This window comes from Melopsittacus undulatus, chromosome 3, assembly GCF_012275295.1.
Source record: "Melopsittacus undulatus isolate bMelUnd1 chromosome 3, bMelUnd1.mat.Z, whole genome shotgun sequence".
Taxonomy (NCBI): Eukaryota; Metazoa; Chordata; class Aves; order Psittaciformes; family Psittaculidae; genus Melopsittacus; species Melopsittacus undulatus.
Window position 1 is genome coordinate 14,673,740 of NC_047529.1, and position 14,845 is coordinate 14,688,584.

The 14,845-nt window shown below is 40.5% G+C and overlaps 1 protein-coding gene across 1 annotated transcript in view; it reads left to right on the forward strand.

Annotated features, from left to right (window-relative positions):
• FZD3 (frizzled class receptor 3) overlaps nt 1-14,845 on the forward strand; it is a 61,646-nt gene that overhangs the window by 19,314 nt on the left and 27,487 nt on the right. The window contains exon 3 of the mRNA XM_031046602.2: nt 13,467-13,663. Coding sequence (XP_030902462.1) covers nt 13,467-13,663 — 197 coding nt within the window. The remainder of the gene's footprint in view (nt 1-13,466; nt 13,664-14,845) is intronic.

A 14,845-nucleotide genomic window follows, 5' to 3' on the forward strand; every position in this document is an offset into this window, starting at 1 on the left:
TCCATCAGTTACTTTTTTTCTGACACAATGGGAAGTGAGTGCTTTTGTCTGGAAATTGTAAGTTTCCAGGCTTTTAAAATCTAGGCTTTGGTTCCCTTCCCACTTTGTACTAGTTGCTGCTAGTAGGCAGGGTCACGGAGGGGACTCAAGAAAGGGATGCTGAATTGAAGCTGGACCTGTAAAAGATCTGTGGCTCATAGTTCTCCTGCAGTGGTAGCTGATTCCTGCAACATAACCTGTTGTGCCCATCAGAGAGGAGCCAGTGGGACAGCTTAAATAATGTGGTTTTGATCTCTAGGTGTTAGTCCTCATCCATTAGGTGGTAGCCAAGTATGAGTGAAATCAGCAAAGACCTATTGAGCAGAACTTATCATGATATATTAACAAATGCATATACATACACTCCTGTCTGTTACACCATCCTGCTGCTTTTCAGGTTTAAGAGACAAAGGGAGCTGGAAGACCAGCTCTGTTGTGTGACCTTCTGATGGCTCTTCAGAGCAGAAATGCCCTGGGGCTGGTCTCCAGTGGCCTGACAGTTGTGCCCTTCTGTGGGTAACCAAATGGGGCTTATTGCAGCAGGCTTCTGGCACTGTCTGCCTTCCCTACCTTATAGCTCCACACCTGGTTTTTGCTCAAATGCAGTCTTCATGTCTCTTTTAGACACACATATATATATCTCCATATATATGTATCCCTATATACATATATATATATATAAAAGGGATTTTGCAGCACTGGGCCATTACATAGAGGCAGTCGGTGGGAAAACACGTCCTTCTTGTCTCTTGCATCCCCTTCAAATGTTTACATCTCCAAGCAGTTTCATGCAATTTTCCTATTTATCTGACCTGTTCTTTTATAGTTTGATCCCACTGATTCCATTCTGCATCAGTCCCCCATTGCAAACCCTCTGGCAGTGTATTCCATACAGAACCTGATGCACAGGGTACATTTACAATGCTTGTGTCATGTACTGTTAGAGATGTGTTTTGAAGAGGTACTTTTTCCACAGTACCTGTAGATATTTGCTGCTCTTCATTCTGTTTAACTAGAAAAGAATTTGTGTCTATCATCCTCTGTAAGGGCCTCACAGAGTAGTTGCGTAATCTTTTTGTCTTCCTTTCTTTCCTTCCATCCGTGTCCCCTCTCTCCTCCCACTGTCTTGTTAATCCTGTTATTGTGTGAGGTCTTGTCCTAGTTGTCTGGAGCGTTGCAAAGACATGCAGGATGCACTGCAGGAGCAATTCTTTTCCCAAACTATGTTACTGATAGGGAATAGAGCTGGGCAAAAGCTTCTGTCCTCACTGGGAGAAAATTCTCAACCTTTAAGGGCAAAATATTGTTTAATCTATTTTGAGAGAAGCAAGCATGCTTTCAGGGTGCTGCAGAAACAAAGAAGCAGAGGCACTGTGGGAATTCCTGTCAAATATTTTCTGGTAAATTATTAACTGTAGGGAAGAAGAATCAACTGTGGGAGCTTGGATTTATTCTTAATTTGATCGTTTTGGTGAGACTTTCAGAACTGGTCATTGAGATGCTTGTGAGGCGGGGGGCAGCCTTCTGTTACTTGGAAAAGTGCTGTACAATTGCAGTTATTTTTTATTCTTTTTCCCTATCCTCCCCTGCAGTGTTCATCTGTGACCTCATTAACTTGGCACTAAAGGGGAGGGACAGTATCCACTGATGAATCTTCAATTTTAATTTATAGCTGCTGTGTTCAGACATGTTTTTTTAAGAGTGGTTAAAGATTGAAGTCATCAACTAATTACCTTAAAGCTTCTATGAAGAGCAGAAATGAATTTTCATTTAATATGTTAGATTGAGATTTTCTCAGTCTTCACTTTTTTTGCAATGTTTATGTCTGATGAAGTAGTGAGGCCTGTTCAGTGAGTGGCCCTCTTGTAATTCTGTAATTGGGTAGAAGAAATAAATATTGGGATGGACAATCTCTTTTGAAAGTTAAAAAAGCCATCCCAGTAAATGGAGTCAGGTTTGTTCAGTACGTATAGACTCACTGTAGAATTAAATCAATAGAAGAAAAAGAACAGGAATAGAAGAATTAGAACAGGAATAATTTCATACATAATACCAAAACATAGAAAACTGATCCCAAGATTCAATTAGCCCCAGGTCATCTTTGATTTTGGTAATAGAATCAGAGAATCATAGTATAGTTAGGGTTGGAAAGGACCTCAAGATCATCCAGTTCCAACCCCCTGCCATGGGCAGGGACACCTCACACTAAACCATATCACCCAAGGCTTCATCCAACCTGGTCTTGAACACTGCCAGGCATGGAGCATTCACAACTTCCCTGGGCAGCCCATTCCAGTGCCTCACCACCCTAACAGTAAAGAATTTCTTCCTTGTATCCAATCTAAACCTTCCCTGTTTAAGTTTTAACCCATTGCCTGTTATCCTATCCCTACAGCCCCTAATGAAGAGTTCCTCTCCAGCATCCCTAAAGGCCCCCTTCAGATACTGGAAGGCTGCTATGAGGTCTCCACGCAGCCTTCTCTTCTCCAGGCTGAACAGCCCCAACTTTCTCAGCCTAGCTTTCTTATAGTTTCTTGCAGTAAGAACAACAGTACAGGATGATTCTGCATGGAGCCCCTGGTAACACTGAGATACAATCTGTTATTTTTTCACTTCAGCTTTCAGGTAAATCTACACATTTTCCTGAATTATAGCATCATCTGCCCACGCCTACCCAATTAATGCACGTAAAGAGTACTAAGTACTTCAGTTTTATTTTTCTTGTGTTAGAAATTGCTTAAAATAATCGCAAACTCAGATATAATCCCCTGAGAATCTTTACAATCAAAGTAGTCTGAAAACTGTAATTGGTAAAAAAGAAAGAAGAAACATGGTAACAGCTGTAGCAGAGTAACTGTAAAGTGAGGCAGAAAATGCTGTTGAATTGAGATAGTGCAGCTTATTTTGGGATAGTTTCTGCTCTAGTGAATGCATGTAGGGGACAGCAGGGCCGCAAAGCTTGTAGAGTGGAGGCCACGCATCCAGGAAAACTGTCCTGTATTCCTTATGCATGTGAAAAACCTGTTAATTCTAGAATTAACTATACCAAAAGACAACTCAGTATACTAGACTGATAGTGTGGCTTTCCTGGCAATCAAGCATGAGGGAAATAAAATAAATAGTTGTCAAGCCAGTAGATAACGTATTTTAAATATTGCCCTGTGAGATATCATAGAATCACAGAATGGTTTGGATTGGAAGGGACCTTAAAGCACACCCAGTTCCAACCCCCTGCTGTGGGCAGGAACACCTTCCACTAGACCAGGTTGCTCCAAGCCCCGTCCAACATGGCCTTGAACACTGCCAGGGCTGGGGCAGCCACAGCTTCTCTGGGCACCCTGTGCCAGGGCCTCAGCACCCTCACAGGGAACAACTTCTGCCTAAGAGCTCATCTCAATCTCCCCTCTGCCAGTTTAAAGCCATTCCCCCTTGTCCTTTCCTTACAGGCCCTACTCCCTTGACCTGCTGGTCATGCTGTTGGTGATGCAGCCCAGGACACAGTTGGCTTTCTAAGCTAAAAGCGCACATTGCCGGGTCATATATGCATATATATGTATGTGCTGGGTCATATGCTTAATTTTGAGGTCTGAAGATGCAGATCTTCTATCCAACTGCGGACATGTGTGTGTATGTCTCTGTGTATGGTTTTGCTGGTATGTCGATATAACAGATGGTTTGTAATGTTAGTTAAGACACAGCTGTTGAAATATTAGCATTCATTTTACAGATAGCTTTTAGTTGCTCTTCAGCATAATTTTTATAGCATTGATCCAACAGATTATGTTCTTACCTCAATTTGCATCATATTATTTATGTTCATAATTTTATGGGATCAGTGTCATGCTCTGCTTCTTTCCAAGCTGTATCTACCAAAACCTCCAGTTTTTCCATTGTTAGAGATGCATTATTGTATTAGCTGAGTATTCCTTTGATTTTCAATTTGGACAATAAATATTGGGCAGATTCCAGAAAAGTTTCAAACATGTCTATAAAGCTTTTTGGCACCACCAGTTTTGCCTTTTTTTTGTGTGTGTATAATAGTACATTACAACACAGTAGCCTTAGTGGATATTGCAAGATCATTCTCTGAAGTATTTAGGTTAGATTCATTATGGGCTTTCATAGGAGCAAAATTAAGTCATTTAGCCTGTGCCCAAGGAGATTTTCTTCCTAATGTAGCAGGTAAGACATGAGAGTTCTTGAATGGTAATTCCTTCTTTGAGAACACATATTCATAGCTCAAGCAGAAAGCTTATTACAACATCTGACTCTGCCATTGTATTCTCATACTTGAAACCAAGTGTTTGGCTAGTACGAGAATTCTGTGAGAGAATTTTGACAGCAGACTGGCTGCCAACAGAGTAGCAAATAGAGTTTCCTGAATGCATTTAGCAAGCTTTTTCTTTTGCAGCTTTCTGTCTGCAAAAGGTTATGTTCCTGGGTTTTAACAGCATCAGCACCTCTTCTCTGCCATAGCAAGAGGTCTTTGTCTTCTGTGTTATGGAGCTAAGGCTATAAACTCAAGAGTTTACCTTAAACATATCCTTATAATGTTTTTTTGGGTCTGGCTGGGTCCAGGGCAGCTGAACTCTGTTTTAAATGGTTATGAACACACTGGATATCCTGAGGGTTCAATGGTAACTAACTGTAAGGTCAGCTTAGCTGTGCCCCGTTCTTTGTCCTCCAGTAAAATGTCCTTTTTGCACCTCTTGCCCTGGCACCAGATTTTGCCCAAACCTATTATAAAGTCATTAAGGAAATAAACCAGAAAAAAAAAAAGGTTTAGAAAAAAGTGATTTGATCAGCCATCGTGTATTATACAGGAAAGATTATTTAGATGCTCACACTTTAAATTCTCAGTATTCAGGACCTTACCCTGATTTTTTACACTACTATTAGTCCAAATACAGCACATGTGGCTTTGCGGTTAGTTTCACAGACAGTTTAAATCGATCTTAAACCCAAGTGAGTGCAAGGGAGGCTCGTGGCAGGGAGAGGGCAAGGGTCGATAAACTTATGCCCATTGTGAAACTGCCCCCTGAAGTGCATGAAGTAACAACTGTGATTTGTCCTCAGCTTCAAAGCCACAGAGGAGGAGGGTGATAATGCCACAGCTCACATTTACTTTTAAGCGAGTCAGCGTACTGTAGATTCTCTTGGTTAGTCTGTCAAGAAGCACTTTGGCTTGAATGGCAGAATCCAGAAAACAGAAACCTTCTTCCATCTTCATCCCAGTGGAAAACATGGAGCTTCACACAGTCTGCACTGGTGTGCAATATTAAGCTCTCTTAGATATTCTGCTAAGTCAGCTGTGTAAAAAACCACAGTCAGTGAAGTCACAAATGAAATAGCAGAAGTCATCAAGACTTTGAAAAATAAAAGTAAATTCTCTTCAGCAGGAATGTCCAGTGTTGCTTTCATTGTATTTTAGAAACCCAAATTGTGTAATTTTATTCTGCAAGGTATTAATGTTGGTTATTATGTGGCAGACACTGTCATTCTGTATGTTAATTGCAGTAAAATAAGAAAAGGTGAAGCAAATTTGATTGAATCTTGGCTGTGATCTTATTTGTATTTTTCTTATGTTTCTGATTTTCAGAAATTCCTTTTTTTATAAGCAATGAAGAGCTTGATCTGGCTACTGGCTCCATTGTGTGCTTTCAAGTTAGAGTCAAGTCTTCCGACAAATCTTCATACCAATTGCTTTTCCTCCCTTGCTCAGCAAGATAGATTTTTGAGCACTGCTCCAACAGTGAATTGTTTATACTCTTCACTTGTGTTGTTTTTCAAGGAGACAGACCTCCCTTGAGCTTGCAGAAATAGTCCCTGAGTCCCTGACATGCAGATCAGTCTGCAGTGGCAGAGGTGAGGGAAAGAAAAGGTTGTTATCACTGATGCTCCACTTCTTGTAATGGGTATCTTTCTCCTTCCCGCAGTGACAACTGGAGCATTTTTTTTTGGCAGGCATCAAAGCAGTGATCATGCTCAGTTTGTGTTTGGAAGGTTTTCTCTGTAACTGCAGGAGATAAAAATGTGTTGTTTGAATGAAATATATTATTTTATCAAGACTTGGATCTCCTGCCCCATAGTATTCGGCTTGCCCAGGCAAGTGTGTTTCATAGCATCTTGACTTCATAGTATCTAAAATACAGTTTGGAGGACTATATATTTCTCTGTGATATTTTGGAATTCTCCCAAGCCCATCACAGCAGGCATATGGAGAGGAAGGAGGAAGTCCAAGCAGTCTCAGCTGTCTTATAAAAACTAACATTTCTTGCAAATAAAAATTGTTACCAGGACCACCCATTTGCATTCATCGGTTCCTGAAACAGAAAGATCACATTTAGGCAAAGTTCAAATTGACAGATGGATGCCATCTTTTCAGTGTCTTCCAAAAGAACTTCAGAATTTAAAATGAAGCAGGAGACCTCTTCAAAGAACAGGAGCAGATGGCTTTGCTTTTTAGTCATATAGACAGAGATTAATGTCTTTTGCTGTCTTTTAACTACTTTCATCTTTATCTTACATTTTTTTTCCTGCAGTTGAGTAGTTAACCTTGGCTATCTGTTTACAGACCAGAAAGCTTAGGGTAGTTTGCATGATTGCTGCCCTTTCACAAGTAAGACAGGGAAAATAATTGGTTTTAGGTTTTAGAGGGAATAACAGGGTGATTGTCTATAGCATGAGAAAATACTGTTTAAAAGCATACTAATTACTTGACTTTTTGTTGGAATGACTTAATAACTATCTAAATGCAGACATAGACTTTCTGTACCAAGGTAAAACAATATGAATTTTTTTGCTTCCCAGTTCATAAAGTAGTATAGTCTCAATTTAATCCTCATTGCAACCATGTTTTTTTCAGCTAACATCAAATGCTGAGACATGGGATGTCAGAAGCCAATGGGTTATGTGGTTCATATGGGTCCATACAGATAACGTGAGAATAGCTTTTTTCCATACTGGTGAGAAAAGCTTAACAGGCAGCCAGAATTGTGACCCCATTTGGCTTTTTGCACATGCCTCACTATGCAAAGCTAGAAATGATTACCAAAAAAAGTATACCTCACTTTCTCCAGACAAGGAAGTTAATGATGAGGTAAGCTTTGAATGTACATTATGCTAAGTATTCCACGCTAAATTTGTCTTGGCACTGTGCATTAAAAGCAGGCTTGGGCAAATTAGCCTATTGCCTTTTGAAAACAGAATCAAGTGTCTGTGCAATAAAACTGCAGTTCCACAGTCACATTAAGTTGAGCAACCATGGATTGATTCCAGAAGAAACGGGCTTCTTACACACCTGACTGCATGTTTCTGGCCCTTTCTGCATCCATTTCTTATGTGCCACTGTCTAACTCATGGCCAGAGTGAGTGGGAAAAGAAGTAGCTTTCTGTTAGATCCAGCTCTGGAGCTTTTTGAAGAAGTTAGTGCCCCAGAACACTGCTCTTTGCAGATTACACTGCTGTCCCTGTGTGAGCACTCTCTCATCTTCTTTAGGAAACACGAGCTAGGTTAAGGCAGGACTCTCAAGTATGTCCTCAGCTGAAGTTAACCTCAGCAGTGTAAGTACTACAGCAGTTGTTCAGCTCAGGATGTGAACTTACAACAAATATTTTCAGGTTGAGTTTGTGTACCAGCATGTCTGTTGGCTATGGGCTCCAGCAAACAGCAAGATTCAGAGGAGCATGCAGGTCAGAGCCCTCAGAGAATGAATTTGCACTGTCTCAAGGAAACCAATTCTGCTTGTAATGGTCTCTAGAGAGCATTCACATGAAATGTCAGAGCTGTGAGAGCCATCCAGTCAGAGTAGATGTTTCATCAAAAGCAGGAGGCAGCTGCATGTTCAGTTTCACTAGCAATTGTCTGAAGAATTAAATCTAGCAACAGCTTCTACAGTTCTCCTTGGAAGAAGCCTGAAAAGCATTATTGCCCATGCACTTTGAGATACAATTCAAGGTTTTTTCCCTAATGAATAGCAAGCTAAATTCAAACATTTGAGCAGTACAGGGCAGGAAGAGCAGATCTTGTGGCTGGCCTGCGACAGGATGCGCCCAGAGGCATTTGCTTCCACCAGAGTATTACAACAGTAACTGATAGTCATAGCATCACTCTTTTCCCATGAGCCCGAGGGAAGAAAACTTCACTCCTTCCGCCTATGAGTTGATGAGAATGCTTCCTCCTGAGTTCTCTGTTAAAAGAAAGGACTATATCAACAAAGAGAATAGTGAAAGATCAAAATAATTCCGTTTAAATCCTGCAATAATGTCACTTCCCAAATAACAGTCAGCTGAATGGTTATGGCTGTGTAAAATAAAAGGTAGAATTTGGTTTCTCATCTCTCAGTAATGTGAGAAGTCTGAGGCTGTAATGCGGTTCCACAGTGTATTTATTGGCTTTGTGACTCAAAGAGAAAATTTGTCTAAAAAATTATTTGGGAAGAAAAATCTACAAATATCATTCCAGCTCTCTTGTCTTTCATCCCCTTCCTGAAAAAAAAAATAACCCAAAAGAAAACCAAAGGCAAGAAGGGAATTTCTACTCTCCATTAGACCATAGCCATTAAGGTATTTTCGGCAGATAGGAATTTTAGGGAGGGAAGGAGCTAGAGCCACACTGCTGGGAATCAGGAAATTTCTGAAAGCAACTTTACTACCAGCAAAGAAAATCCTGGGGAAGAGGGAACAAAGAGATTGGTAACAGTGCTGTTATCACTGGCTGTGGAGGAATTTACATTGTCATAAAGATTGTTCTTACAGGTGGAAGGACCCATGAGCATACAAGTGTAGATAAATTATACAGTTGTTATCTGGCATATTTTGAATTCTCAAGTACCTTAAGGAGTGGAGAAGAGTTTATCTCTTATGCCCCATCCTTGGAAGTGTTCAAGACTAGGTTAGATAGGGCTCTGAGCAACCTGGTCTAATGGAAGGTGTCCTTGCCTGTGGCATGGGGTTGGAACTGAATGAGCTGTAAGGTTTCTTCCAACCCAAACCGTTCTGTGATTCTTTTTAAACATCTCTTCCCTTTCTCAGATTAACCAAGGCTTGGCTGGAATTACTGGAATCAGTTTGGCTGTCATGTCTTCTCTTGTCCTTGTCCTTTTCCTTTCTCCTCCATACGTTGCGTTGTTCAATAGGCATTCTCCAAAAGTATGTTCCATTTTAACAGAGAGCCTTTTGTTAGGCACCAGTGGTGTAGGGCTAAATGTCATAACTTGTATTGCATCCTTGGGCAAGATCATAAAAAAGTCTTTTAATCTCCCTGGCTTTATTATTTATAGCAAGCAACATCATCAGTAGGTGGAAGTGACTTTTCATCTTAGAGCTGCAGTGGGGTAAGATAACTTTAGAGCTAGAGTGCTTAGAGTCTGAGCTGCTTACAGGCACAAATGCTGCTGTTACTGGTTGAAAGCAAGGAAATCTCTTTTTCTGCATTACAAGGAGTGGCAGTAAGGGGTTTTAATTCTTCTGTTGTCTAGCTTAGCCTCTTCAGGATTCTAAAATACACTGATTTGATATAATTCATAAGAATTTTTGTCTGCCTGCAGTTGCTATTTTGAGAGACAAAACTGTGGGAAAGAGGCCTGGAGTTGCCAAGAAACAACAGCCAGCATTAGGAGAATAGTCTTATTAAATTACCCTTGCTTAAGCGTATTTCTTCCCTGTTGGTGGGGCTGAATACGTCTGTACTGTGTTTTGAGGAGTATCCTGAGCCCATGCTCAAAACCAGATTGTTTTCTGCAGCTCTCAAGAAACCTAAGTGCAGCTAATGTGCCCTCGGGGGGACTTTGTCAGTGAAGATTCAGTTACACTAGTGTTACTTTGGGTATTTCAGCATCTTCAATCCAGGCTCCAGCTGCTACGACAGAAGGAAGTGGGGCTCTGCATAGACTCGGTGTCACATCTGTCAGGCCCAAGAGAGGACAGATCTTGTGCCTGATCATCCAGGCCGATGTGGATGTCTTGGAAAACAGTTGGCATCTTAGCTAGTAGAAGCCAGTGCTTCCTGAGTGTTTGAGCACCCTGTAACTCAGCCCTCAGGCTGCTGAAGGGGGCAGCCCAGGAATTCACTGTTCTTACTGAGAGTGCTTTTTCAGACCCTGAAGCTGTTGCCAAAGAGCACCATCTGCATCCCCATTTTTGGGTATGTCCTGTCTCTGTTCCAATATTCCCTTGGACATGTTGCCCAGTGTCCTTTGGAGTTGGCTGAAAGCCATTACAACTGCCACCTGCCCATAGCAGGATCAACAGGATACAAGGAAATACTGGTGCCTCTCTGTTCCCTTGAACTTGCTTTGCTGCTTTTCAGCCATGATCTGGAGCTCTCTTTGCAGTTTTCTTATTTGCCCATCTTGAGATAATCTGGGATCTTTCTAAATGGTACAACCTTCTGCTAATCAACCAAAAGCAAATGTGTCTTTTAATGAAGGTGTAGTAGCAGGAAAAGAGAAATTTTGGAAACATCTTTTCCTGATGGAAAGTGTATCACAAAAAAAGTATTAGAGGATTTGTCAGGACACATTGAAATTTCGGTATGGGTACATGCAAAACTGCAGTGGCAGGAGGCAAGACTTTCAGAGGCAAAAGCATTAAGCTGGTAGCTCTTTTTCATAAGAATATAACTTAATTTTCTTCTTCTAATGGTTCTTTGAAAAGAAGGAAAGTTAAACACTTCCTGAGATAAGAGTGGAGTTTTCCTCTTCCCTTTCTGGCAAATAAAAGAAGACTATTATTTTAAGTTTTTCCAATCATGTCAGTGTCACAATGACCTAAAATCAATTTCTTGGATTGTTCTTAGAGGCAGTAACTATTTAAAAACAAAGACATGTATGTATCTGAAATAAACTTGCAGACAAATAGGTGTTCCCTGAGTAACAACAAGCTTGTAAATGTAAAAGCTTTCCGTTTGTTGCTTCATTTTTTCTTGTCTGTAGCTCTGAAGGCTGCATACAAACTATTGCCAAATTTCACGGCTCTCTTGTCATGTGCCAACATTTTCAAAAATGCACAGCACTGAAGAGAATTTAATCAGGTTGGTAAATAATAATGAAGTTTTTAAAGAATTCAGTAAAATCCCAGTATGCTTGTGTATTGTATTCAGAAAATTAACTTTTTGCAGAACTGAGGAACTACATAGGAAGAATTGGATGAGAAATGAGGTGAAGATGCTCCGCGGGCTGGAGCACCTCTGCTATGGAGACAGGCTGAGAGAGCTGGGCTTGTTCAGCCTGGGGAAGAGAAGGCTTCAGGGAGACCTTAGAGCAGCTTCCAGTGCCTAAAGGGGCCGAAAAGAAAGCTGAAGAGGGGCTCTTGACAGAGGCCTGCAGGAACAGAACAAGGGGGAATGGCTTTAACCTGACAGAGGGGAGATTGAGATGAGATCTTAGAAACTGTTCCCTGTGAGGGTGCTGAGGCCCTGGCACAGGGTGCCCAGAGAAGCTGTGGCTGCCCCATCCCTGGCAGTGTTCGAGGCCAGGTTGGATGGGGCTTGGACAACCTGATCTGGTGGAAGGTGTCCCTGCCCATGGCAGGGGGCTGGGACTAGATGAGCTTTAAGGTCCCTTCCAACTTGTGATTCTGTGATAAGGAAGAACTGAAATGTGAAGCTTTTCCTCATCAGTTTTAGTAGTTGTTATTTATATTGCTACAGAAGATGACCTATTTTTTGTTGGTGTTGGATCTGTCCTGTTCTATAGTTTGGAAAAAAAAATAAAATTGAACTGGTTTAAAATGCATCTCAGAAAATTGCTTTTTGAAATGTAATCTTTCTGCAGCCTATCCTTCAGCTTCAGTTATAATGAGATTTAGGTTTTATGTATATATATAGCAGATTCATTTTGCTTCTGCTATTTCACCACAAATTCTGGAGTTTAGCTGTCTTGCTCTGTAATCCTGCCCGGCTGCGGAGAAGAGGAAACTCTGGTATCAAGAAAATGGACTTCTAACAAAAATCTCTCCAGAACAGATCTTATGTTAACATTGCCATTGATCAAACAACTGACACCTTTTCCATTCAAGCTATGACTTGAAATATAAGGTAAAGAAAACAGAAGGCTTTCTCAAATGTCACTGCTGTTTCTCAAGTATGGGGGTAACAGAGTAACTGAGCATTCATACTCTGTTCTGTTTTATTCTGTAGGTCCCCATATATTTAAATATCCCATAGTTTCACTCTTAATAGAATTGACTTCATAGTAATATCCAAAGATATGGAGAGATATATAGTGGTAGGTGCCACACAAACTTGGAGTTAGATATTGATTGACTCCTGAAGAGTTTTAAAGGCAAGCCATAAGAAGCATGTGCAGAATGAACCCACACAGGATAATAAGAAGATCACATGGATTATCAGCGTGCACCAGTTTTTATTAAGACGTAAATCCATGTCCTACTTTTTTCCCTTCTTTTTCATCTTCAGAAACACTAAAGAGCAGCTGTATGTTGAGCAATTGTCAGTGATTTTCTCTCAGGGCTTCCAAGGAGTTACCATCACTGGTACTTACACCTCCTGTAAACCAACCCAGTAGCATAAGAGACCAGTTATTTTGTTCTGCCTAATTTTTGTCAGGCTTTGATTTCACAGTGCTTTCTGATGGCTAGTGAAGAAATTGCATCCCTTAATGTGACTTCACTGTGATTACAGCCCTGTTCTGGAAGCCAGAAAGTTTTGTCTCTCTATAAGAATTTATATAACAATGATAGTATTTATGTTGGAACTGTTTTCCTTCTGCAGATGTATTCTGATGGTAGAACTGAGATTTTCACAGATGGGTTCTCTTCAGCTTGATGAGATGCTATGGGAAGAACATAATGGGAAATATCATGTGTTTGCATTTTGTAGACAGATATAAACACTGCCCTGCTGAAGAAATTCAAGAGAGATTATTTACAGTTATTATGTTGTGATCTGAAAATAGTATTTGAAAGATCACAGTAGGCTATAGGCTGTATTTCAAGCAATCTTGCATTATCTAACATTCCTCAGATTTTAATCTCATCAACCAATTGTCATTTTTTCATAGTGGCCTACTCAATCAGCAGCTAGCAATTCATGATGTGTGTCAGTTACACAAACACTAAATGGAATCAAGTTTATATGACTGTTATTGGAGAGTGTGAAGCTAAGCCTAAATCCTCAGAGGTGTTCAGCTGTCTAATTCCCATTGATTTTAATGCAAATCAAGTCTCTAAATGTCCCTTATGAATCTTTCTCATTGTCCCCAAGCCTCTTGTTTGCCTGTCTTCCTAAAATGTGTAAGTGCTGTGTTATGATGATCACTTCTTCCAGCAGACAGGGTTCAGAAAAAGATGGTCATTGTTATGATTGTGAAAGCCCCAACACTTCATGATACAAGTCATAGCTTCATGCTGAAGTGTTCTACAAAACTGCTGTTGGTTACTGTTAAATTCTCCTTTTTCTTTTCTAGCCATTTCATCCGATGGTGAACTTGGAATGCTCCAGAGATTTTCGACCATTTCTGTGTGCCCTCTATGCTCCTGTGTGCATGGAGTATGGCCGTGTCACTCTCCCATGTCGCAGACTTTGTCAAAGAGCATACAGTGAGTGCTCCAAACTCATGGAGATGTTTGGGGTCTCTTGGCCTGAGGATATGGAGTGCACCAGGTGAGCAGATCTGGGTTGTTGGGTTTTTTTTCAGAATCCCAGGCTAATATTTTAGTATGATCCAGGATGTTTTATGACCTGAAATAGACAGTTTTAAATATGTTCCATTACATGCGCTCTTATTTTCCCTTCCATGTGTGTAACAGCCAGTTTCCAGCAGTGGAAACTGAGCTCATATTTCTATCATATGCCCCAGAGATAAGTTGAAAATTTTGGTGGCCAATTACAGTAAACTGCACATGCATATTCTTAAATAAAAGAACATACCCATCTAGTTTTCTTCTTTGTCATTTACACTCACATGTTTTATAGGGTTTAATAGATGATACTGCAATAAATTTCTCATGAGAGTTAAGCAAAATTCCATATGCTAGAGATGAACAGTGTCTTTTTCTGAAGAGGGAGCTGGCTGGTTTTGGTGAGTGTATAAAATTTCAAGGCTCTGTTTTCAGAGCATCAGCCTCTTGTTGAGCTTGTGTACAAAGAGATGTTTTTAGCTTTACGTTACACAAACAACTTTATAGAAAAGTATTCAGTGATGGTCCAATCTATCTGAAACAGGATATACATGAAATAAAAAACAATATATTTAGGCTTTATTTTTTTATAAGTGACTTTAACAGCTAATAAAATGCAGGAGCACAGACAGGAAGAAATAGTTTCTCTTATGGTTGGATTGAAGAGAATTAAAAACAAAACTTCTTTTAGCAAAAAAAATGTGTTGGGATGCTTCTTGGCCTTGATAATCTGGATCAAAGATGGCTTTAACTCCATTCTCTCAACAGGTGCCTGCGCCCTGTAGGTCCACCTATCTCCTCAATAAGGCCCACACAGTGAAATTTAGAAACGAGAGCTAAAACTACTGAAACTTTGCTGGTGCCGCATCAGTGCCATTGTGCCAGAATATGAATGGTGGCAGAGTAACAGGTGTGCTTAGCTTGTGCTGCTCTTGCTAAGGCTTAGATAACACCCAACAGAGGAAAGAACTGGGCAGCTATGTGTGGAATCCCTCATTCAAAACTTCAGACTGCACCTCCAGCAGCCCTTAGCCTCCAGTCAGAGATTTACGTAATTACAGAATTATCTTCCTAATCATTTCTATTTATGAACACTAGTAGCAGTTCTAGGTTGGAATTTTGGTCTAACAAACTTACCTCCTGTCTGATAGCAGCTAGTACAGTT